Source organism: Heloderma suspectum, chromosome 3, assembly GCF_057233095.1.
Source record: "Heloderma suspectum isolate Gila_16-S chromosome 3, 16-S_ref, whole genome shotgun sequence".
Lineage (NCBI taxonomy): Eukaryota > Metazoa > Chordata > Lepidosauria > Squamata > Helodermatidae > Heloderma > Heloderma suspectum.
Window position 1 is genome coordinate 201,871,139 of NC_139460.1, and position 23,433 is coordinate 201,894,571.

The window sequence follows — 23,433 nt, forward strand, 5'->3', positions numbered from 1 at the left end:
CAGGACTGCTGGCTAAAACTGCCCGAAACTCCCCCAGAGAGGTCAGGAAACCATCTGGATTTATTGATCTCTGGGGGGTGGATGACGCATACCTGTTCCCCACCCTTGCGGGAGTTACAGGCAGCCTTAAGGTTCAAGAAGAGCAGGGGACAATCTGTCCAGGACAACTTCCCCTCTCCACTCCCAGGGTCCTCAGGATGCTCAGGTTTCCTCATGGCTGCTATTTACAGAACAACCCCCACACACCCACACACGTTAATTGCATTCACACAATTAATATGCAGCTCTACTCTGGCCCTGAGTTAGAATCTCTCACTTTCATCTCCATGATGTGCATATCATACATACCCTGATATGCATATCATTAGAAATGGGCAGCAGCAGGTCTATATTCCCAGGAAAAGAAATTCACCATGTAATTTTGCCCTTGCCTGGCACCATACGTTGGTTTACTCTAGCCTTCCTCAACCTGGTGCCCTCCAAAAGTTTTGGATTAGAACTCCCAGCATTACTGTCTCCAGTGACTCATTTAGGGCCGTTTCACACCCTATGTAGTAGCAAATGGGGTTTTCCACTGAGTTTGCACTCAATAGGGAGCTGCAGCCAATCCCAGCTCTGAGCATACTTGTGCAATACAAGTGTTTTCGCAAACACATGATTGTCCCATTCAAACTTGTCGCATGTTTAGGCGCCCACTTAAAAACAGCCACAGTAGGTGTACACATAACGTGTGGCGTGATCTTAAGTGAAAGTTGGACCTATGGTGATCAGTGGAGGAGCTTTTCCGTCATCCAGCCCTTGAGTCCATCTGCAACTCCTACTGCAAGGAACAGGATGGAATCTGAACTATCTTATCAACTGCCAGGGATCAGAAGACTCTGCCATACATATCCCTATTATAATTATACCTTTGAGTGCATTTTAATCATATGCTGCTTTGGGAGCAAATCTCGGATGAAAAACAGGGCATATAAATATGACAAATGCCCACAGACAGATATATTGTTTTCTCTGCAGCTCACTTCCCAGGCTTGAATGGGGAAGGCAGCAAAGGGGGTGGGGGAACACAGGTGTGTCAAGACAGGTTTCTTGCAATGTCACATTCAACAGGATAAACAATTAAAAGCTTCCCACCCAACACCCAGTTTCCTGCCCTTCAGCTTCTCACACTCAGGAATATCCTCCCACTAGCTTTGTAAACCCAGCTTTAATCCAAATATATCTGCCTGCTACAGAAACTCAGAGAGATATATTAGGAACAAGTTGTAGCCAGTAAGCAGATCAGCGATTCTATATCCATTTTAGGAATGCGCAGGACAGCTGGGCATCTGCTTACAGAGAAACATGGTGTGATAGTATCATTTTCTGAAGTGGTGGCTGTTGGCTGTTCTAATCCTCTAAGCTTTGCCCATGCACGTAAAACAAAATTTTAAAGCACAGCATAAGCCTTTGGTAATATACTCCTTGAATAAACAGGGGAGCCACTACTTCCACAGTATCTAACTGGGATTTCAAAAGACATCAGAGACAGAATGTAACTCTTCACATACCAGTAGGACTTGACAGGGAGCAACTATAAAGCTCTCTCTGTCTGCCACAGCAAACTTACATTGGCTCAGTGGTTACAGGTTTTCCTTCAGGAACCCCTATGAAGTAGAGATTCCAGGTCTAGATCTTGAGAGGGCTCCTACAATTTTGACAGGTGTGTAGATGGGAGATGTTTGCCAGATGCATCAGTGACAAGAGAAGCCACCACACTTGGGACAATGCTCCCATCTATGCAACCTTTAAAGGTACAGTAACATGAGGCCCTAGATCATGGTTTCCCAGGCTTCATTTTTTGAAGTTCAGTTCCCTCACACCAGCTCATATTTTACCCTCCCCCATACTCTGCTTGGCTGTGGTACACTCATGCTATTTTATTTGTGTATTGTTAGTGCTCATCACATCCACATAATTTCTGCTGAGATTTGCCATGGGATGAGAAGACCTGGAACACTCCCATGGTTACTCCCCACCGCACCTCCCCAGAGAACTGCATTCCAGAAATCCTCCCCACCTCTTCTGCCCTCTTAAAGGATCTATAGCAGGAGTGAAGAATGCATAGCCCACAGGCCTAATCCAGCCTGCTGGGCTACCCAATCTGGCCCATGCAGCCTCCTAGGGTTCCTTCAGGAATCCCACACAGGAGGGAATCCCCGCTGTTATCTCTAATCTCCCTCCCATTCAGCACTTTGGGGAAATACCCTCTGTTCTGTGCACATTTGTGTGGGGTCAGTCGGATTGCCCAAGCATTGATTCACAGTAGATTTAAATACTGATAATGGAACATGAGACAACTTTGCTTCTGCAAAAGTTGAGTACTTCTATGTATGTCCTCCAAAAACCAGACAAGAACTACATCACAGAGCTTGTACTCCTACAGGATCTCAATTGCAGACCGCAGACCACTAAGCAAGCCTTTCCCATTCCATCCCATTAACCTCAGTCAAGGAGGGTGACCAAGGAAATGACCTTCAAAGTGATGTTTGCACAGACACAGAGAGCTGGCACAGGAACATTGGCCTGAATGCCAGAGTCTATCTGTGACCAGGGAAGAACTTGACAACCATGAAACCAGCTCTCCCAAGACAAGCCTCCATTATATGTTGAATTAAAGCATTACACATGCAATTTGATTACAAGATGGGAGTTCTTTGGAAAAAAATTCTCCCCAGACATGGGCTCACTGTCAAGCATCAAGTATGTGTGAACCTATGAAGAGCTGTACTTTATGTTTATATACATCAGGGCTGGGAAACCTCTGGCCTGTGGACTGGATGTGACCCATGGAGCCATTGGACCCAGCGTCCCTCCTCATCCCGGCCCCCTGCATGGCAATCAGTCTAAGGGACCTTTTTTCAAAGGCTAATTGCCACACTTGTGTGTGGGGGAGCAGGAAGAGAAGGAGAGAGAGAAAAGGGTGGGAGAGAAACGGTGAGAGAGATAAGAAGAGAGAGTGCAAGAGAAAGACAGAGAGAAAAGGTAGAAGAGAAAAAGGGCTATAGAGAGAAAGAAGGAAGAGAGAAGGGGGACAGAGTAGGGGAGTAAGAGAAAGAGGAGGAGAGAGAGAGAGAGAGAGAGAGAGAGAGAGAGAGAGATGGGGATAGAAAAGAGGAAATAGAGAATATTTTGGCCCACACTCTTTTGGCTTTGACTATGCTCACCGGTGGCATGTGCCCCCCAGAAGGTTACGCATGAGCAAATGTGGCCCTCAGGCTAAAAAAGTTTCCCCACCTTGATATACATGAACATCATGAAAGAGACAGCACAATATGGTTTGATCTCTCTCTTTTTCTCCCTCTCTCATTTTCCTAGCTTACACTGAATGTCCCACTATGTTGTGGAAAAACTTTCACAGACCTTGGGTGCTTCCAGGTGATGGGCTCCTAGTGCTAACAATCAAAATACATTATGCAACTATTCAGTCTTTTCCTCTTTGATGGATATTTTTTGTGGAAAGAAAAAAGACTGAAGAGGCAGTGGGAAAACATGGGAGGGTTACAAGACGAAGATGACGATATCTGGGCATTCTCCATGGTGAAATTCCATGAATGAGGCAGGGTGATTGCATGATAAATGCCTCATCTAAGAAGCACCCCATGACGCCTTGGGACCAAAAACTATTCTTGCTTGTTTTGTTTTAGCGAAAAGGAATTTGTCTACCTCCAGGGGGAACTAGGGATATGAAGGCAGTAGGGTTAGGATGATGGAAAATCCTTCACATTTAGGAAATAAAACTAGTTTGCATCAAAGTTTTTTGTTTAAATAAAGCAACAAGAAACTGAAACCATTTCTGATGTGACATCAATTTCATACTAGAGCAATTCTACAGAGGTCACTGCAATTCTATTGCTAATTGTCATATAGGATAAAGGATACCATTACATGGAAGCCCAGATATAAAGAGGATTATCTTCAATATTTATAGCTATTAAAATATTAAAAGAAGCGATGCTCTGTCCAGATGGAAACCATAAATTACTCTACATTTTTCTCCCTTAAAATGCTAGTGCTTCATGAATAATTTCTGCTTGGTTTTCCTATCAATTTTCCAAACCATAATAGCTGAAAATGCAGTTTAAGGGAGTTATGCCTGATGGAAGGAAGGGGATAGCCTTAGAGAAATCTTTTGCTGTGTTGTTTGGCAGTGTCATACGTGGAGTTGAGAGACTATTGGATTCTCCCACAACCAGCAATCTGGAGTATAAAATTTAAATTAGAAATGGATCTTTTCAACTGTGGAAATGAACATTCAGAATTGGCATTCTACATTTAAAACTAAGAATTCAAATTTCCATTCAAAGGGACAAAAGTTGGTGAAAGGAAGAGTTTTAGGAAGTGTTTATCTCTTGTCTATGCTATTAGCATGCTGAAGAATCCTTCCTAGTTACCTCACCCCACTTCTGTGAGGAAGATGGGCACTATAAGCTTGCCTCCAACATATGAGATCATTTAAATGGTAAAGTGGAGCCATTTCAAATGTGGAGCTACCTGTAAATTCAGTCAAGCTGCCATCGGTGGCTTCTTGGCCCTGAAAACAACTGAATTTGTGCGGAGTGCAGCAGAGGTGGTATGGGCTGCAACTGGGCCAGCCTAAGACATTTTGCTGGCTGAGGTAGAGTAGTAAATGCCCCACTACAAGTCAAAATACATGAAACCCAAGCCTGAGGCAAAAAAAACAACAACCCCATATAAGAAACCACACAAACACCTCCCTCCATGTAAAAGTACAATATTAAATAAATTAAATAACAATTTGCTGTCCTTATAGGCCACCCCAAATCAGCTGCCTGAGGAGGCCTCCTCTCTCTACTTTCCTAAAGGTAGGGCTATCCCTGCAACAACTGGGGCCTATGCTTGATGTCCCTGTTTTAGATCAACCCAGCTTCCTAGGATTCCATAAAACAGATGCCACATATGCATCATGACGTAATTCCAACAGGGCAACTTTATTTTCCCAAATACGCACAAAGTAATGAGATTTGGAGTAGATAGACATCACTGTGCTTTTTTTCCTATCAAGTAACTTTGAGCTCATCTCATGTTGGAGATCTGTATGACAAACACTCGGATAATGGGTAAACATGATTTCTGCTGAGGAATCCCTAAGCACCTGCTATGGGACCCTGCAGAAGATTCCGGAGTATATACAAGGCCAGGACTCACTCAATTCATGTTGGGCCTTGCTAGCACCCCACATGAACTGACCACACACAACAATCTCATGCAGTTCTGGATTGCAGATGGTGAAAATATAGTAAGCTATATTGCACGGAAAGATAACCACAATTACTGACATTTTCACCAAGGACCCCTGATAAGCTTCCAAGGATCACCCAGAATGCTTCTAAGAGACAAGACCATCAGACAGTCCTGACCCAGAAAGGGTAACCAATGGGCTGAATGGATAGGTAGAATCACTTTGGAGTCTGGAAGGATGACATAACCATGTAAACCCTTTCATCTCCAGCCCCAAGTGGCTCACTGGCCAGGGGCAGCAAAGCATACCTCCAGAGGTTTCTAGTTCTAGTCTCAGCATTTCCTGACAGTCAGGCCCAGGCCCTGAGCAAAGTCCACTCACTGAAAACAGATGACTTTTAAACCAGAACTTCCAACTAGCTATTCCTCAATCCCCATTTAAAGTAGTTAAAAATTGTTACTGTGATGAATAAAGAGTGTGAATGCAAAGAAAATGTAACCCCTATAGAATATCTATAATTATTCTCTATTTTAGAACATGAACACACTAGGGTAGCTGAAGTCACATTCAGCAGCAGAGAGCCAAGCAGCAGTATCATTAAAAGACCAATAGCTATTTCAGCAGCAGTGACATCTAGAATCCTGAAAAATAGATTCTAGTCTAATGTTGGTCAATGTTAAGAAGCGGTAGATCTCTGATTATCAGATGCTTGGGATGGAGAAAAGGGAATGGCTATAACCATTGTGTCCTGCATCTCAAGGGCACCCAACTGGCCACTACTCATCTAGAATGGATCCAGCAAGGCAATGTTCTTATGTTCCAGATGTAATGATGAATTCAAGACAAATGCACATTCACCATCCAGAATGCTCTCAAGTTGCCATGTACGGAAGTTACCCATTTCCCAGAATGCACTGTCCCCAAAGAAGTGGATTACATTTACATACCCTCTAAGAAGTCCACCTTCTGAAGCCCGTCGCGTGAGACTTAATTTATGCATCTCAGCCATTTCCCTGAGAGTGTCTGCTGAGTAAAGGCCAATGGGGTTGTTATACTGCCTTGCAGGGCTCAGCTGGTGTTTGGGGCTATTGCCATCTGTAATCACTGAGCTTGTTTTTGACCCTAGGTCACTTTTTGCTGGCGAGAGGTCAGATGCCACAGAGGACATGGAAGATCTAATGGTGGTAGTCTTTAAGAAGGAAGAGCTATGTGATAGGCTGGTTTCTTGTTTGCTGAGGTAGCCTGAATATGCTCCATTGCTTGCTAAAATGCTACTCATGGGCCCAGCTGCTGTGCTACTTAGAGGATTGAAGCTCACTCGGTTGCCATTGACTTCCAGAACAGTATCCTGTAGAAGCAAACATGCAGGCCAAAGAAAGAAAGAAAGAAAGAAAGAAAGAAAGAAAGACAATCATAGAACACATGCAAAATGAAAAGTTTCCAGCACTGGCATTCTACACATATCAGTAAGGTTACCAACCCTTGATTTTTTTTTTTAAATGCTGTCCCTTTGGAATCTGACATGTCGGCGGGGCAGAATCTGACAGGTCAGATGTAAAGCCTGGGCAAATCCTTGTGAGTCCAGGGCTGATCCTGGTGAAATCTGGAGTTTACTGGCTTTCCAGAGATCAACAGCAGTCACTTGACAGCGACACACCATTTTACTGATCAAACTGGTTCAATGCTATCTGGTTGGCAACCCTACATATCAAACATTTTCAACAAAATATATAAGCAATCTTCATAGATTTGCATTAGTCAAGCAAAACTATTAATTTCATCTCTTCTCAAATCAGCACATTTGGGTAACGCAAATGTCCACATACAGTAGCTGCTAGTATTAGTTACTATATGTATAATTTGGTCATCAGACTCAATTGCCCATTTCATCTTATGAAAAGGACAGTAGATTCTTAAAGAAATTTGGATGGCAGCTAAATACAAATACCACATATGCATACATATATCAATGTTGTTACCTAGAAATGTAAGGGCTAAGGTTTCTGCAAGCGCACCATTTATGATTAGTTTCAAAATTAAGGGCCGCTGTCAATGGAGGCTGGAGTTCATGCTAATAAAGGCCGTGCAATACAGTTAGCAAAATCGGCTGCAAAGAAAGCTCTATTAATAGACTCTCTCTTTGTACATAACTTGCACAGGAATCTCCACTCCAAGGCACTAATTCTATGCTCGTCACTCACAGTATATTTTTTTCCCCTGGGCTAAACAGGTAGAAATTTAGCTGGCCTCAGACATTGTTTTTGTTACTGGTTTTCCTGCTAATTTGACCAAGATGCAGAATAAGTGAGTAAGACTGAAATGTTTGCAAGAGTCAGCACAAAGCCAACATTCTCCTGGCAGGACCAAAGCATAAACTGGAAGAAGAAACCATATTAATGGAGAAGGTTCAAGCAGGAAGCTCCTAGAATCCATACTAACTATTCTGTTCCACTTCAGTCCAGTCTCACCACTGGTTATTATTGATCTGGAAGCATTTGACAGCAACACATAACACCATATGGCACAAAGCCTTTTTTTCTTTCAAAATGACACAAGAGCTTATTCTTTTCACAAAGCACAGGTCTATAGGTATTGTTCTGTGTAGAGCTCCTTTGGCAGTCTCCCTGGTTTTCTTTTCAAGGGTATGAAGTGCCACAGAAATGTCACCTAAAGTTAAAATGGAAAGTGAGCGTGAAGTAGCGTTGAGCCCAAAGATGCTTCCTCCCCATTTTTCAACAGGGAGAAAAGGGGAGTGAAATCGCTCCCCCTTCTTCACCGTTATCTCTTCCCAGTGGAAAGTTGTCCCGCACTCCCCAAAGCCATAAGGAGCGGTCTTTGCCACTGGTTCTGGTAAGTCTCCCCCACACGTTGCCTGCATATCACCTCCCCTGAAAATTGCTGATCCCCTCCCCAAATGCCACTGCCTGACAATGGGCCAGCAAAATGTGGGAAAGGGGTGGATTTCAGCTCAGCTCTATGTTTCTTCCGTGGGCAAAACACCTGAAGATTTTCAAGGGAAGCCAGAGAGATTTCAATAAGGCAAATAAAATTTTTCAGTGGAGGGGGGGGCGCATCCCTTGGACCAATGTCAGTATTTAAGGTCAAATGTTGAGCTTGGATGGGCTGATACTTGCATAGGCTGTATTATCTATGAAAAGGAGGCTGGAGTAGAAAGAGGCCTGCCTGAAGAGGAAATATAAGAGGGCTTTCATCACTGTAAGCAATGTTTGGAGGACTCCATCTGAACCTTAAGCCTGCAGCAATACCTTCCCGCTCCCTCTCAACTGACTTGTCCATGCTGAGGAAAAGCACTAAGATGGGAAATCCAGCTACACAAGACAATGCAGCCAAAAAAATGTGGCAATGCCTCAAAGTAGCTGCGTAATTTGGCAAGGGAAACAAGAAGCTGCTTGAAGAATCTGGTGGTCGGTCAGAGGCAGAGCCAGGGGAACACTGGAGGCTTCTGGGAGAAGCCCAGCAGAATCTGGAGGGTTTTTAAAAGTTTACTGATTTAAAATTATTTCTAGGCTGCCTTTAAAGGAGTTTACTGGCTTTTCAAATTCCAAGCCTAAGTTACCAAGCAGAACACAGCATTACAGTACATCGTTACAAACTGGCCTAACACAGCACATATGTTGCCTGTTGACAATTTGTGAACATCTCCTTCCAGCCAAGCCCTGGACCTGGCACAGTCCCTAGCCCACTCTTGGCATGGCTCTTCCAGCACTTGATGGGACCACAGAACTGCAGAGGGGGCAGTTCTCTTTCCCAAGGTGAGACTCACTGCAGGGCCACTTTAGGATGTAGTTGTGAGTTTTCAACCCTCCTCTGGAAAATGGTGTGCGCGTGTGTGCGCTGATGACAGAATTTAGAGACCCCTAAGTATCAATCATTATGATTTGTTGCTTGGTTTGTATTACACAAAATCACAAAGAACGTGTGTCATAAACTAATAATTTTTTGCATTTGTGATATACGGGTACAGCAGGCATCCAACTGTGGGAATCCATTCTTGGCTAACAATTTCATGTTGGGTAATATGAACTAGAGGTAATTGATCAAACAGGAATCTAGGAAGCTGCCTTATACTCCGTCAGATCATTTTGTCCATTCAGACCGGTACTGTCTGCTGTGAGTGGCAGGCTCTGCAGGGCCCTCAGAGGTTTTTCCCATGAATTGCTACCTGATCTTTTCAACTGGCGATGCCAGGGACTGAAGGTGGAGCCTTTGTCATGCACAGCATAGCTTTCTCTTCTCCCCTGCTCTTTGTCCCAGTGTATCACAGGGGTTACGAAATGAGCATCTATTTTCACTGAGAACGTTGTGCAGCTTTTCGACTGGCCAGAAGAGGAGGCTGTTATCCTGAGCATTGCGCTTCATGATCTCTGGAGGAGAGCACATTACTGTCACCTTGTCAGAATACTTTATTTCATGGCAGGGATGGAGTTAGTTGGTCTCTCATTCTGGGGCTCTAACAACATTTTGATACATGGAGAATTCATAAAGCTGGACTTTGATTTCTCCCTGTGATGCCATGCAGGCGGGACACCATCGGCAAGAGAAAGGAAGACACAGGAGACGTCATGCCAGCCCCCTCCTGCACCCCTGACCTTTAAAAGAAAACTTTCTGAACAAAGATTGAAATTCATTTTATAGGACCAACCTGCATCCCCCCTCTCAAACTTATCATCTTGGGCAGGGACAAGGAAGGAGAAATATAGGAGGAAATATCTGTCACCTCACCATATCTTATGCACACATATCTGAGCCAAATTTAGTCCAGCCTTCCCCAGCTTGGCACCCTCCAGATGGCTGGGGATGATGGGAGTTGCAGTCCAATACATTCGGAGGGCACCAGGTTGGGAAAGGCTGGTCTATTCACACAAGCAGTATATTGTTGGAGGCATGAACTCACAAAAGCTCACAATTCAGCTTCCATAAACCACGGGCTACTCTGCCACTGGAAATGCCCACTCATGGGAACTGCTCTGCGATTGATTTTGTGAATCTGTAGCACTGATGTTACACTGCTCTTGTGGGGAGACCACATGCATAAGCATACTTAAGGTGCAATCCTATGCACAGCTGGCTGGGGAATGCTGGGAGTTGTAGGGCATTTTTCTATCTAAACATGCATAGGATTGCACCCTTAAATACACATTCTCAGCCACCTTACATATGGTATAAACTGGATTCCTGCAGCAGAAATGTACACCTTCCCCCTTACCTCTCCCCACACCTTTAGGACAAGATTTGGAAGCACAGGGAGAGCAAGCAAGAGTCACTTCTGCTTCCTCTCTTGCCACTTGCCTTGAAAGTTGGAAGTGACCCTAGTAGTCTGTCTCCCCAGTAATATGAACCCTAATGTGCAAAGGCCCTTGACTGCAGGTCTCAGACAAAGCTCTTACCCAACCCTGTTCAGTGAAGTCCTTTAACTGGAGATGTTGGGAGCCTCACATGAGGCATTATCCACTCATAACATGCACTTTGACAATCAGAGGGCACTAAGTAGTTCTTTGTTTGCTCATCTTTATTATTGATTTAAAGCATCTTTATTCTGCTCTTTAGCTGAAAAGGCTCCCAGAGTGGCTTATGTAAGATCAATAACTTAATAAGAAAGTTCCTGCCCGCAGGCTTACAAACTAAAAGACTCAGTACAGAAGGACAAAGCAGGGAAGAGGTAAACAGCCAAACTTAAGACACCAATTCTTAAAGTTACATAGTCATTCTTATAATGGCCAGCTGGAATGGAATTTTAATTCTGAACAGATCTATGTTACCCCGTTAGCATGCTTGCTGCTGCAGTTTCACAGACATATCCCTGTGGCATGGTTGGACCCCATGGAGATGCAGAGCTGATGGTAACTGCACGGCCAGCATCGACGCTGATGGGACTGGGCAGTTGCTGGATCCAGACATCCCTGAATACATGCAGAGAGCCCTGGGACATTCTCCCAATATCTGTAATCCATCAGCCTCAGGTCCTTGACATCTTTGCCCCTGCTACCCTCCATCTGGGGTGTCGGGTGCCCTCCTAGATTGGTGCCAACCCCCCTGCCTCCCCCGCCCCCGCTAGAGCACGGCATCCTACATGAACTACCTGTGCCACATGACTAGAGGATCTAGATATTAGGGCTGCGGCACGGGGTCCAGACACAACGACGCGACCACTCTGCAGAGGCAGCATCAGGCGGCTCTTCAAGAACCACCAGCACTGGCTGAATCTTAAATAATTTGTTTCCCCAACAATGGAGAATGCTTTCAAGTGCCAGAGTGGACCACGTGGGGGAAGGCTAGCCATTTTTGCTAGGAAACTGCTAGCTGAACTGTTACAACCATCACCATTACTACTGCCAGTAGTAGCACTTCGACGCTGGGAAGTTGTACTTCTTTTTTCTGTCTAAACTTGCATAGGGCTGCCCCCTTAAGTTATTATTGTTGTATTTTCTATCATTTTATTGCGATAGTAGGATTTTATTGTTGTTTTACTGGTACTTGTTTTATAAATACGGCAGGCTGCTCGGTGCTTCTTCTGGAGGAAGCATAAGAAATAAATAAACAGTATAAAAACTACTTTTTACTACAACGTCAAACTACAACCAAACATTCCAAATCCTGTCCACCTGAGATGAACATTTTAAGGCTTCACATACATCTCTGGCCTTATTAAACCCTTGGGATGCCATCAGCAACATTTGGCCCGGGAAAGCTTTATATTTCTTGAGCAAGGGCTTAAAAAGAGCCAGGCTGCCAGTGACAGTCTGCGAGGTAATAGCTGCTACTGAAACTGAACCTTCGTACTTTTATTTTGCAAAACTAGAGCCATGAGCTTACTTAGGGTAGGATCAAATGACGTCCTAATGCTGGTGGCGGCGCTGGTCCCCAGTGTGTGCGCAACTGGCCTTGGTGGCGGTGGCGCTTCCAGGGGCAAGCCCCGGACGGCTGGGGATGCAAGTTTCTGGAAGGGGCAGGTCATTTGGGGGGCGTGCCCCTGGAAGTGTGACATCGCTGCCACTGGCAATAGGGGCCCCACGCATGCGGTCGCCACTGGGGCCAGCTGTGCACACACTGGGAACCAGTGGTGCTGGCTCCCAGCGTCAGGACAGTGTTGCATCCTCCCCTTCATTTCTGCATCAGAGTAATCAAGTAAGGCTGCAATCCTGCACTCAGCTAGGCTATGCAAATCCCAGTCCATGGAGAGTGCTGCGTGTACACACAGTTGAACATGCATAGGGTCTATGCAGGCCTTCACATGAATGCTCGTAAGCCAGGGGCAGGAACACATGTGATCCTGGTCCCCTCACACATGTGCACTGAATTTGTAAAAAGGGACTTGAAATTCATTAGCTTCAGTTGACTGACGTCTGTCGGATATCTCTGCTTTCAGGATACTCATTCTTTAATCCCATGTTGCCAAACAGCTCCCTGCCCCCTTTGGTCTCTTGTATATCTGTCTCCATCATTTCCACTGTTGCTTCGTGCATCTAATGACTCAGGCTGGCCTTCCCCAACCTCCATATGTTTTGGGCAACAACTCCCAGCATTCCTGAACTGGCTGGGTCTGATGGGAGTTGAAATCCATAACAGCTGGAGGGCACCTGGTTGGGGAAGACTGAAGTAGGCTCTTGCCTATGAAAACTCATTTCATAATAAATTTGTTCATCTTAGAAGTCAGGCCTCTTTGCTATTGCTTGCTGAAAGACACTAACACAGCGACTTCTTTGGAAATTACAAGTTGCTGCTCAGCTACTGTATTGGCCCCAGGCCTGTAACCAAGTCACCTGTAGTTCTAGAGGGGCCTAGAGATCCATAATGCTTTGCTTAAGTTCATTATTGGTGCAGTTTCCTTGCTAGTGGGCCTCCGAGCATGTGAGATGAGTCAAAGGTCAATAGTAGCAGCCTCAGCACATTCCATGCTAACGAAGGCTAGTATCTTATCAGGGCCTAGTATGTGCCTGGGAAGTGAGGCTATGTTTATGCCAAGCTGCAGGTGTCTGTGCTGAGAAAGCTCCGATTGTTTTCCTTCTGAACAAGCACTGTTAGTCTATGATGGGAAAGTTATAGACAAATGCTAATTAACGCTTGCTTCTGTCATGCTGCCTCACTGCTGACATATATGGTATAAAACCCATTTTACCCCATGGCTCTGGGTTCAGAGAAACTGTCTGATCCAACCATTGGGTACACCTGTGTGCTGTAAGTTACTCAATAAAGTACTCCTTGTAAGTAAACCTGGATTTGATTTATCACGATCTTGGCACCTCTAAATTAAGAGTTTGAAGTCTACTCCAGGGGCAATACTGCTATTTGCAGACTGACTCTTAAATCTAACTCTCTTCCTTAGTCATATACATCATCATTTTGGTTTCTTTATACTATATAATCTATAATTTTTTTTCAAGCAGGCCTTTGGTGACTAAGTGGGTCTATTGGGTTGGGTGTTGTTTTTATTCTGTTACTGTTGAGTTTCTCATTGTGTTTTAATGTATTTGTTTTATTATTTTAACCATGATTTATTTATCTATGATTGTAAGCTGCCTTGAGTGCCATTTTTTTGGTAGAAAGGCAGCGTACAAATAAAATCAATCAATCAATAATAAATAATTCTCCTATATGTTAACTAACCAAGGGCTTCTTCACATGGAGCTTTTGTCTTGCTACTGAGATTGGTTACTCACAGAAGTTTGCAGATCCTTTAGATGACACTGTCAACCTCCAGGACGTCTCCCACACTAAATGACCTTTATTCCATTTTTTAAAAGATTGGAGATAATGAATTACAGCACTTCAGTGCTGTTTGAGTTCCCTCATGAAAAAGGAAAACCCACAATAAGAGGAGCTAGGCCACAGTGCCATCTAGTGGCTATATAATGAGACATATCGAAGAATGGGGGAAAAGGGGGAAAGGAGGAGGAAATGGGGGAAGGAAGTGCATATAAAAGGAATCTGTCATGATCCTGCATTTAGAACGGAAGCAAAAAGCCCTGTTTTAAATGCAGGATTTTAGGCTGGTGTAGAAATGCTCCAACACAGTAGCCACTTCTCATAAAACTAATCCTATGTCCCTCAGTAAAATTATGGGATAGTGGCTCCCATGCTTCCAAAGCACCCGCACAAGATCACAGTGTTTATTCCACATTCGTTATTATGGAATAACTATTACCACCTGGTTTTCTGTTACTAATAGAATAGAAGTGAAACTGGGTGGTGGGGGAAGGGGGGTGGGGAGAGGGAAATATCCGTTTGTCACTCTAACAATACTGTGTGGATGTGTCTGAAAGGGCAGTTGAATGCAAGGGAACCTCTCTTGAGAGTATTTCTAGCATCATGACCTCTCTGCGCACATCCTGCACTCTTAAGGCCTAGCTCACTGAGATGAAGTGAGAACGCTGCTCCTGGATGGTATCACTTCAGATTGTAGTTGGACAAACTGCACGGTTGAATGCTTCCTCGTTGGGGTGGGTGGGGAAATTTCTGCACTCGCATAAGCAGTGCATCAGAGAGCAGGCTAGGCTAGAATGCATTTCCCTGACTTCTAATTCCCTATGTCATGCGAGAGTTTTGTTTTGTTTGTTTGTTTTAATATGGAGAAGCATTCACACATGCATTCATTCACCTGCAGCCTGAAGTGGTACAGCACAGGAACAATCGTCATCTGCCTCATTTGCAGTTTGGGCTTAAGAATCCTTGGCATCTGGACAGGACTAATTTCCCAGGCAAAGCAGGCACCAACCTTCCCTCGTTTTAACTTAAGAAGGTGCACACGCTTAAGGAAACTGCACATGTACATTTAAAATATGTACATGAAAAAAGCATAACCTGTACATAACAAACAGGGGTTTAAAAATGTGTGTATGCTACCCATACTCATGCCAGGGCGATGGGATTGGCTGCAGCCATCCACTGTGTGTCCCCTGGCTGAAAAACATGTTTTTTTTCCTTCTTCTAAATTTACTGTGTGAAGTAGCCCTTAGCAAATGAACTTCACTGAACTTTTCAGACCACCCATCCCTTCCATTTGGATCAGGGGTGGGCAACTTTGGGGGGTCTGGAGCCACTTTCCAGCCCCTGTACTCCCCCTAGAGCCGCACTCCTGCCACTGCCACCATCAGACCGCCGAATTCAGCAGTGTGGTGGCAGAGGCAAAAAACGCACAGAATTTCAGCAGCAAACCACTATGGAGCCTGAAAAAGGACAAAATTTAGCTTGAAAATTAAGTTTGTCCTTTTTAAGGCTCTGTAGTGATTTGTCACCAAAATTCAGTTGCAAACCACCACATCTTTTTTTTTTTTTGCTGCTAAATTTGGTGGTGCAACGGGGGTGGTGAGGGATAGAGAAGAAGGGGAGCATGCAGCCTACAGGCCATGTGATGGCCACCCCTGCTTTGGATGGATGTCCATTTTCAAAGGTATCTTTTTTTTTTTAACAATAAGAGCTTTAAAAAACCTTTTCTTACATACAGGCCTGCTTCAAAAAGTGTTTTGAATGAAGAAAGAAGTTACAAAGATGACATTTCCAAGAACACAACCAGTTCCTTTTGCTCTGGGACTGTTGTATCGGTGGAAACATTGCCAGAAGCCCCTGAGATGGAACAGGACACATAATGGTCTCTTTTGATGAATGGAAAATGATTTTTGCTGACTTATTCTGTGTGCTTCAGAGGTCACAAATAGTTTCCATTACAGCACAGCAAATCACCACCTACAATGTTATAATAAGACATTGTAGATCATTCTATACAAAAGTCTTCCCTAACCTGATGCCCTCCAGATGTGTTGGACTGCAACTCCCATAATTCCCAGCAGTCTAACACATCTGGAGGGCACCAGGTTGGGGAAGGCTGTTATACAGAGACAACCTTTTAGATGGGAAGCGAGGAGGGACAACATTCAGTCACTTGTTGGATAAAACCAATATGGGAACCAAAGGTTCTTCTGTTGCCTAATCGTACATGGTCTAAAACATTTTTTGGGATGGACAGCCATCTAAATGGTATCCACTGACGTACAAATGAGGACTTAGTGATATTCAACTATTAATTTTTCATATGGAATCTGTTTATGTTACCAACTCCATAATGTGGCAATTCCAGTCTTAGGTGAGGAAAGCATTGTTGTTTTAAGGCCAGTGGGGCTAACTATATTAACTTTGGGGTGCGTCTCACCCTTTCTAGTAGAGACTTATAGTTGAACACACACTCTGTTCGAAGTAGCATAGTTTTGACTCCTCTTGCTTCCCACCTACACAACAATATCGGTAGCTCTTAAGGTCTATTTTACTGTACATTTACATGTCCTCTAGATCCATTAATATCTCATTAACATGTCACCAAGCATTCTCTATGGTTTCATTCAAAATGCATTACAGTTAACTGAACACCACTGAAGTGCACTGAAATGCATTTTATGGCTATTTCTTCTATTCATTCTAAAGGAATAGCAATCCTGCTAAAATTCCCAGAGATGTTGGAGAAAGGAAGGGCATCCCTGTGCAGTTGGTAAGGTATGCTTTCCAAGGATTTCACCCCTAAAAACAAGGGAGCATGTTGTTGTTTTTAATTTCTCCCTTTTTTTTCTTTCACTGTTAGTACACTACAAATGATGTGAACATTCTTAGAAAAAATGAAGTAAACTTCTTCATCTCACTTTTTGTCACATGCATAAACACTGGCTTGCATCCAATGTTAGTGCTACTTAGAGTAGACCCATTGAAATGAATGAGACTTAAGTTAGACTAGCATTAGATACAAGCCACTGAATACAAATCACTGGCTATCCTACAGACAATATGAGCACAGCTGCTGTCAGCTCAATAGATGTGAAATGTGCTGAGTGAATTCCTGGACATCCTGCACATCAGGGCATTGTGCTTAAAGTACTGAATGAGAACAGTTGGAGTTGCTAACTTGAGTTTGCTAGTGAGCCTCCTGAGCCTGTTAACAGTGGCCTAACAGGCAGCATGGAAAAGCAGTGCTGGGGAAAGCCTCACCCGTTGAATGGCTGCCTGTTATGCAACTGATACAAACAAAGGAGGCCTGTTACAATACATACACATAAAAACTAAGGGCCCCTTTTACTGACTGATTTATTGCTGCATTTATATCTCTTTATGATTGGTGTCTCCACAAGATGCTAGAAGGTATGCGTACAACAGAACAACATACAAAACCTCTGTGTAGAATGCGCATGTACACCAGAGGTTGGAGTACTCTTGAAGCCTGATCACACAAGGTATAAAATACCACAGGAAGGGAGTGGGGGGGGGGGGGCAACTGCCCTACCTACATGGCAGTTCTATTCCCATAGGAGTACTGAGTGTCATTTGCTATCTGGAGACATTAATCGTATTTTGAATTGCATTTCTTGCCCGCTTTTAATGCCGATGGCCATTTTGAGAAGCCCCGATGGAGGTGACAATCGGGAACTCAAGACAAGCAGCAGACGTTGTGATGCACATACCTTTTGATGAGGGATCACGGGCATGGGAGAGTCAATTCTTGGGGAGGTTGTTGGAAGTGGAATTGGGCGTTTTGATCTGGCATGAATGAAAAAAAAAAGTATTATTGCATAGCTTGAGATTATTCCCCATGACTTTAAATAAAGAAAAAGCTCTGAAAAAACATTGTCAACAACATATTATTTTTGGCATCTCCCTTCCAGTTTTGCAATTGAATCATCCACCTCTTCCCTTTTAAAATATCTGTCCATCCATTCATCTGCTTGTTCCCAACATGCCATCACATGCCAGTGTGCCCAAGAAACAGAACAGAACTCAGGATGGGGCTATCCTGATCAAGGAATGGGTCCACAGGGAAAGGAACGGCTTGGTTCTCTATGGCAGGGACCACTGGGGGCAGGGAGCAGGTTCAACTCTTACTCCTGAATGCATCCCTTACTTTCTCCCATAGAACTGTATGGCTGCCATTCACTCCTATGGGGAAAAATACAGCACTGTACTTGGGGACGTGGTTGCCTGCCTGCCCTGACACCAGATGGCCTGGACTTCCTGGTCCTGCAGGGAGCTGCTGCAAGGTGTCTCTGTGTGCACAGACATCTAGCAGACCCCTGTAATATGTAAGGCAACATACTTCATCTGTCATAAATGATGGACATTGGTCTATAATAATAAAAGAGGATGTGTGTGTGTGTGTGTGTTTCAGCATCAAAGCGCCAAGACTGAAACTTGGCATGCATACTAAGGGGACCTGAGGAGTGTGGGCCTCAGGGCTATTTTGATTAATTAATTCTAATTTATTATAATGTGTCTGTGTGGTTGGAGCCTGCAGTAATATCTCCAGTCACTAGGGGCAGAGTTCTCTAGCCAGCACATAGCTTTGCAGTCCATACAGTTTGAAGCCAGGGGAGATTAATAGGCCAGAGACAGTTATATGCCAGCCCCTTCCCCTGCTGTGGGGTAGCCCCCCCCCAGGGAATGGAGTTGTCAGACCCCTGCCTTAGGGAGCTATAAGGATGGACAATGGGCTATTGTTAGAGGGCATGGCTTCACTCAGACAGAGTGGGCACAATGTGTCCAAATCTGACACCTGCCTAACTTTGCTTGAAGGCTTTGCCATATCAAACTTAGGGCTATTCTAGTCTGTGCGAAGCTGGGTCCATCCGCTAGTATTAAATAAAATACAGCTCCTAGATTTGGGGGCACTGCCATTGCATTGTTAATGCTCCTGGCTGTGAATTTTTGGCAGAACATGTGCAGAAGCCACAACGCACAACTGATCCTCTCTTTGGCCCTAACAGGGTGCCGTCTGGATGGCATTGTACCCAAGGACCTTGCAGTGGTGAAGCACAGTCAGAAGCGTCTTTGATGTGCTCCACGTCTTGTGGACATGTACCACTGTCACTAACACCGCTACTCCTCCGAAAGCACTCTGTGGAAATTTCAAGCCACCACACTAAACATATAGGCTTTAGCAATCATTCTTGTCTTCTTGAACATCTTCACCACTAACATCTACAACTGAACATGAAAATTCCCGCATACAGCACATAATAGAATTGGAGGAGAGGGTGGTAGAGGTGAAATCCCTCAGGGCGGAATCAGAGCACGAAGTGATAATTTATGAAGGGGCCGTGGTCTCTTAAGGGTTCATCCAAACCAACAGGTTCGTGGCTTTTTTTCTTTAAGTAAAGGAATTGCGACAGAAATACCAAAACTATGTAAAGGAGTGAACTGTATATTGCACAAACAGTGGGGAAAGGTTACATTAAGGAAATTAAGATTCCAAGATACAACTAATTCCCCCCACCTCCTTTCTTGGTCTTTTTACGTTTCCGGAATGACTTCACATGATATAGAAGTTGCTCTTGCATGTGCTTGACATGTTTTCTGTTTATCACTGGAAGCAGAAAACCATGCATATTTGCCATGGTGCACTGCGTCAGCTGGAGCTTGTGTGTCTCAATATGAGAAATGGGTGTTAGCTTCCCCCTTCACATATTACACAGGAAAGCTAAAAAGAACGATTTTTCTAACCTCTGTCTGGCTAATTTCTGAACCCATCATGTGGGCCTGTTCAGAACTTATTTAAGGCAGAAAAATCTCAACCCAATAAGAATCTCAGCCTCTCACATGCCTTCCCTCTTATACTGGAGGACAGGCCCAGAGTTGTCAGACAGCATGGTCAGGCAGGGCCAAGGGCCCATCGTTGCTGATGACTTTGCCCTGGGGGTCCCCTTTGCCAGTTCTCCTGCAGTGAGCACCAGGCAGCCACCAATGTAATTACCCACACTGCTTCAGGAGCAACGCTACCACTTTGATTCCTCCGCAGGGGTGAGCAAAGTGTGGCCCTCCCATGATCCTTCATGGGAGTTGTAGGAGCTATGGGAGCTAAGCTGGCAAGGGCTGATGGGAATGGTAGGCCAACACATCTGAAGGGCCATAAGTCCCACCCCCCCACACACAAAGCTGCCTCCTGCAATCTGGATAAGATATGGACTGAATCATTAGCTACTTGTGTGGGTATCATGCTATGGGGAAAATATGGTTGGGGGTGTGCACTGCTTTATACGCTTTAAGGCAGGTGACAAGCTATTTAAAAAGACACCAGCTGTAAGAAGATCTAGCTCCCCTGCTGTGTCACCACAACACGTTTCACAGACAGAAATACTAAGGTTGTACTTGGGCTCTTTCACACGGAACTTTTATTCTGTTTTTGAGATTGCTCACTCATGGAAGTTTGCGGGTCCTTTTCATGACGTCATTAACCTCCAGGGCACATCCAGGCGTATTTTCTGATTATTTCGTCACAAAAAGATCTGGAACTAATGAACCTTTTTTAAAAACTCGGAATGTTACGTGACTAAAACAGCCCCTAGATGGCAGTGTTTCATTGAGTTCTATGGAACCTTGAAAATTAAAAGCTTCCCCTCTCAGCAATCACATGGTCGCTGTCTGGGAGCCCGTGATAAATGCAGAAAGGCTCCAGAATGGGAAGACTGCGGGGGGGTTCTTTAGCGTAAAGGGAGCCCCTGTCATCTTACATTTGTAGCTCATTAGTGGTTCTGGAGCTGGGCTGCCATTTGCCTTTTGTTGATTTGCATCATGTTGAACTTCACTGCAGAGTTATCCCACCGCTTTCATTGGTGCTATAATAAAAGGAGAAGGGGATGGCAGAGGATGAGATGGCTAGATAGCATCACCGATGCAATGAATATAAACTTGAGCACACTCCGGGAGAGAGCGGAGGACAGGAAGGCCTGGTGTGCTATGGTCCATGGGGTCACGAAGAGTCAGACGCAACTGAACGACTGAACAACAATCAGGCATGAGAACGGCACCTATGTTTCTTCGTTCATGAGGATCTACAAATACGGTTGCTAAGTCATCAGTGGTGACCACAAATTTAATTCTGGAGACTGGCCAGAAGAGCCATTCATCTTTTCCAACACAAGAATAGTGCTATTTTTAAAACTGCCAGCAACCCACGGAGGCAGAATGTGAGACATTCAAGTCTCACTGGCTACTAGAAACAGCCACTGGCAGCCAAGCTTAGTCAAAATGTGTGGACTCCTTCATTGCTCAGACCAAGGCCAATATTTATAGTAACCTGGGGCAACGCTCCATTGCCTTAACCCCTGCTATATATCCAAGTACTCCATCATTTAACGTCTGCTGATAACACCCTCCTCCCTGCCTTCCTGTTTCTTCCCCTACATTTCCGTCCTGCAGGTTTCCCTAAGCTCCACCTTCTTTTGCAGCACATTTGGCATGGTCCCGTTTCACAAAATCTATTGTTCTTGCTACCACTATGACCTGTTGCTGACCACTTCTCAGGGCATGTCTCACATGCCCTTATCCTTAGAATTATAGATATTTAGAGCTGGAAGGGACCTTGGAGGTCATCCAGGAATTTTGCAGTTTTGGTACCCGGAAAAGACAGCTGTCCAACCCCTGCTCAAGTTCCTCCAGCAGAGGGCCTACCACCTCCTGAGGCAGCCTGTTCCAATGTTGAACAGCTTTTACCATTAAGAAATTTTTCCTAATGTTTAGCTGAAACCTGTTTCCTTGCAATTTCCACCCACTGGTTCTAATCCTGCCCTCTGGAGCAACAGAAAATAAGTCTGCCCCATTTTCTCCGTGACCGCCCTGTGGAAATTTGAAGACAGTTATCATGTCTCCCCTTGGTCTTCTCTTCTCCAGGCTAGACATACCCAGTTCTTTCAAACGTTCCTCACAGGACTTGGTTTCCAGACCCCTCACCATCCTGGTCACCTCTGGGCATGCCCCAGCTTGTCAATGTTTCTCAAATGCCTGGGTTGCCTTGCTCCACTTTTCTCCACCGTGACTGGTCACTGTCATTTCTCATCCCCCATATAAACTTCCCCTTCCTGTTAACAGGCAATGGCCAAGTTCTCACTGAGGGAGTAAATTAATCCTGTGTCTGTGCTGTGGCATTTCCAAGTGCTAATTTAAACACAAGTCGTGACAAATTAGGGGGTTGTCCCCAATTAATTTCCCAATTCCCAACTCTGCATGGCAACTGAGTCAAGAAAGAAAGCTTCCACTGGTACCAATGGACACTCAGAGCTCTGGAGAAAAGAATGGGGGCCCTGGGAAACAGATTTGAGCCCAGGCCTAGCAAAGGCCCTGGTGTGAAGTGGTACAGTCCTGGCAGTCATTTACCACCTCAGAAAGAACTAGGCTTTGGCCCATGCAATGAGGCATGTACTACAGGCGGCTCACGAACTCTACTTCTTGCTTTGTCCCTGCATAGTCCAACTTTATTCGCCCATGCAGCAAGCCTTCCCCTGGTTCTGCATTCTCCACCTGTTTCTCTCTCTCTGTTCTTTCTTCTTCTGCCTGGACTGCCTCTCTTAAATTGACCCCAACGTGCCTCTCCTTCTGACAATTTCATCTTGCCCCTCAGGTGGTTATCCCCTTTTTCCTGATAGGCCATAACCCTACTGTTGTGTGGGTTCAACCACTCCAGGATGTGAGAACTGGAGATCTCAGGGCCCAAAGAAATATTTATGGAACACTATCTGAAAATCATAAAAACTCAATTATGATGACTAAACCACCCAGGGACGGCCCTATCATTAGGCAGGTGCTGCTGGGACCAATGGCAAGGGGTGGAAAGACAGAACTGCTTGTGCTTTGCAGCCTACCCTGCAACTTCCATAATCTATCCTAATGCCCTTAAGTGTAGTGGAGGACACTCTTCCATCACCAGTGTTGAAACAGGATTCTACAGCCTGTCAGCTTGACTTCTGCATTTGGGGTGCAGGATGAGGAGGATCTTGTCCTTTGCCGCAGACAACAAAATGTCTTCAACTGGCTGTGAAATAACCCTCTTCTGTGCTTAGGCCAGGGGTGCGGAAACTCTTACAGCCCAAGGGCCAAATTCCATTTTGGAAAAGCTCTTGGGGGACCACATTCCAGCGGTGAGCAGGGCTGGAGGCAAAAGGGACAAGTCCAAAAATACCAGCATCTGGTAGCGTAAAGCTTTTAGGAAAAGGGAAAACCTGCACCAAACCTGGAAAACCACCAAATGAGTGGTGGTTGAGGGGAAAGGGGTGGAGGCCTGGCCTTCTGAGAAACCCCAGGTGGGTGTTTGGGACCCCAAGAGGGTCAGATCTGCCCCCCGGGCCTGCGGTTCTGACCCCTGGCTGAGCCCTTGCCCCATTTGAATCTTCATGGCTGGGCTATGCTCATCATCCCCACCCCACCAACCA

The 23,433-nt window shown here is 44.8% G+C and overlaps 1 protein-coding gene across 3 annotated transcripts in view; it reads right to left on the reverse strand.

Moving 5' to 3' along the window:
- Positions 1-23,433, reverse strand: part of LDB3 (LIM domain binding 3) — a 197,083-nt gene that overhangs the window by 74,506 nt on the left and 99,144 nt on the right. For all 3 annotated transcript variants that reach the window (XM_084845328.1, XM_084845330.1, XM_084845327.1), the window contains exons 4-5: positions 17,701-17,776; positions 6,190-6,590 (exon numbers count right to left, since the gene is read on the reverse strand). In XM_084845328.1, coding sequence (XP_084701454.1) covers positions 6,190-6,590; positions 17,701-17,776 — 477 coding nt within the window. The remainder of the gene's footprint in view (positions 1-6,189; positions 6,591-17,700; positions 17,777-23,433) is intronic.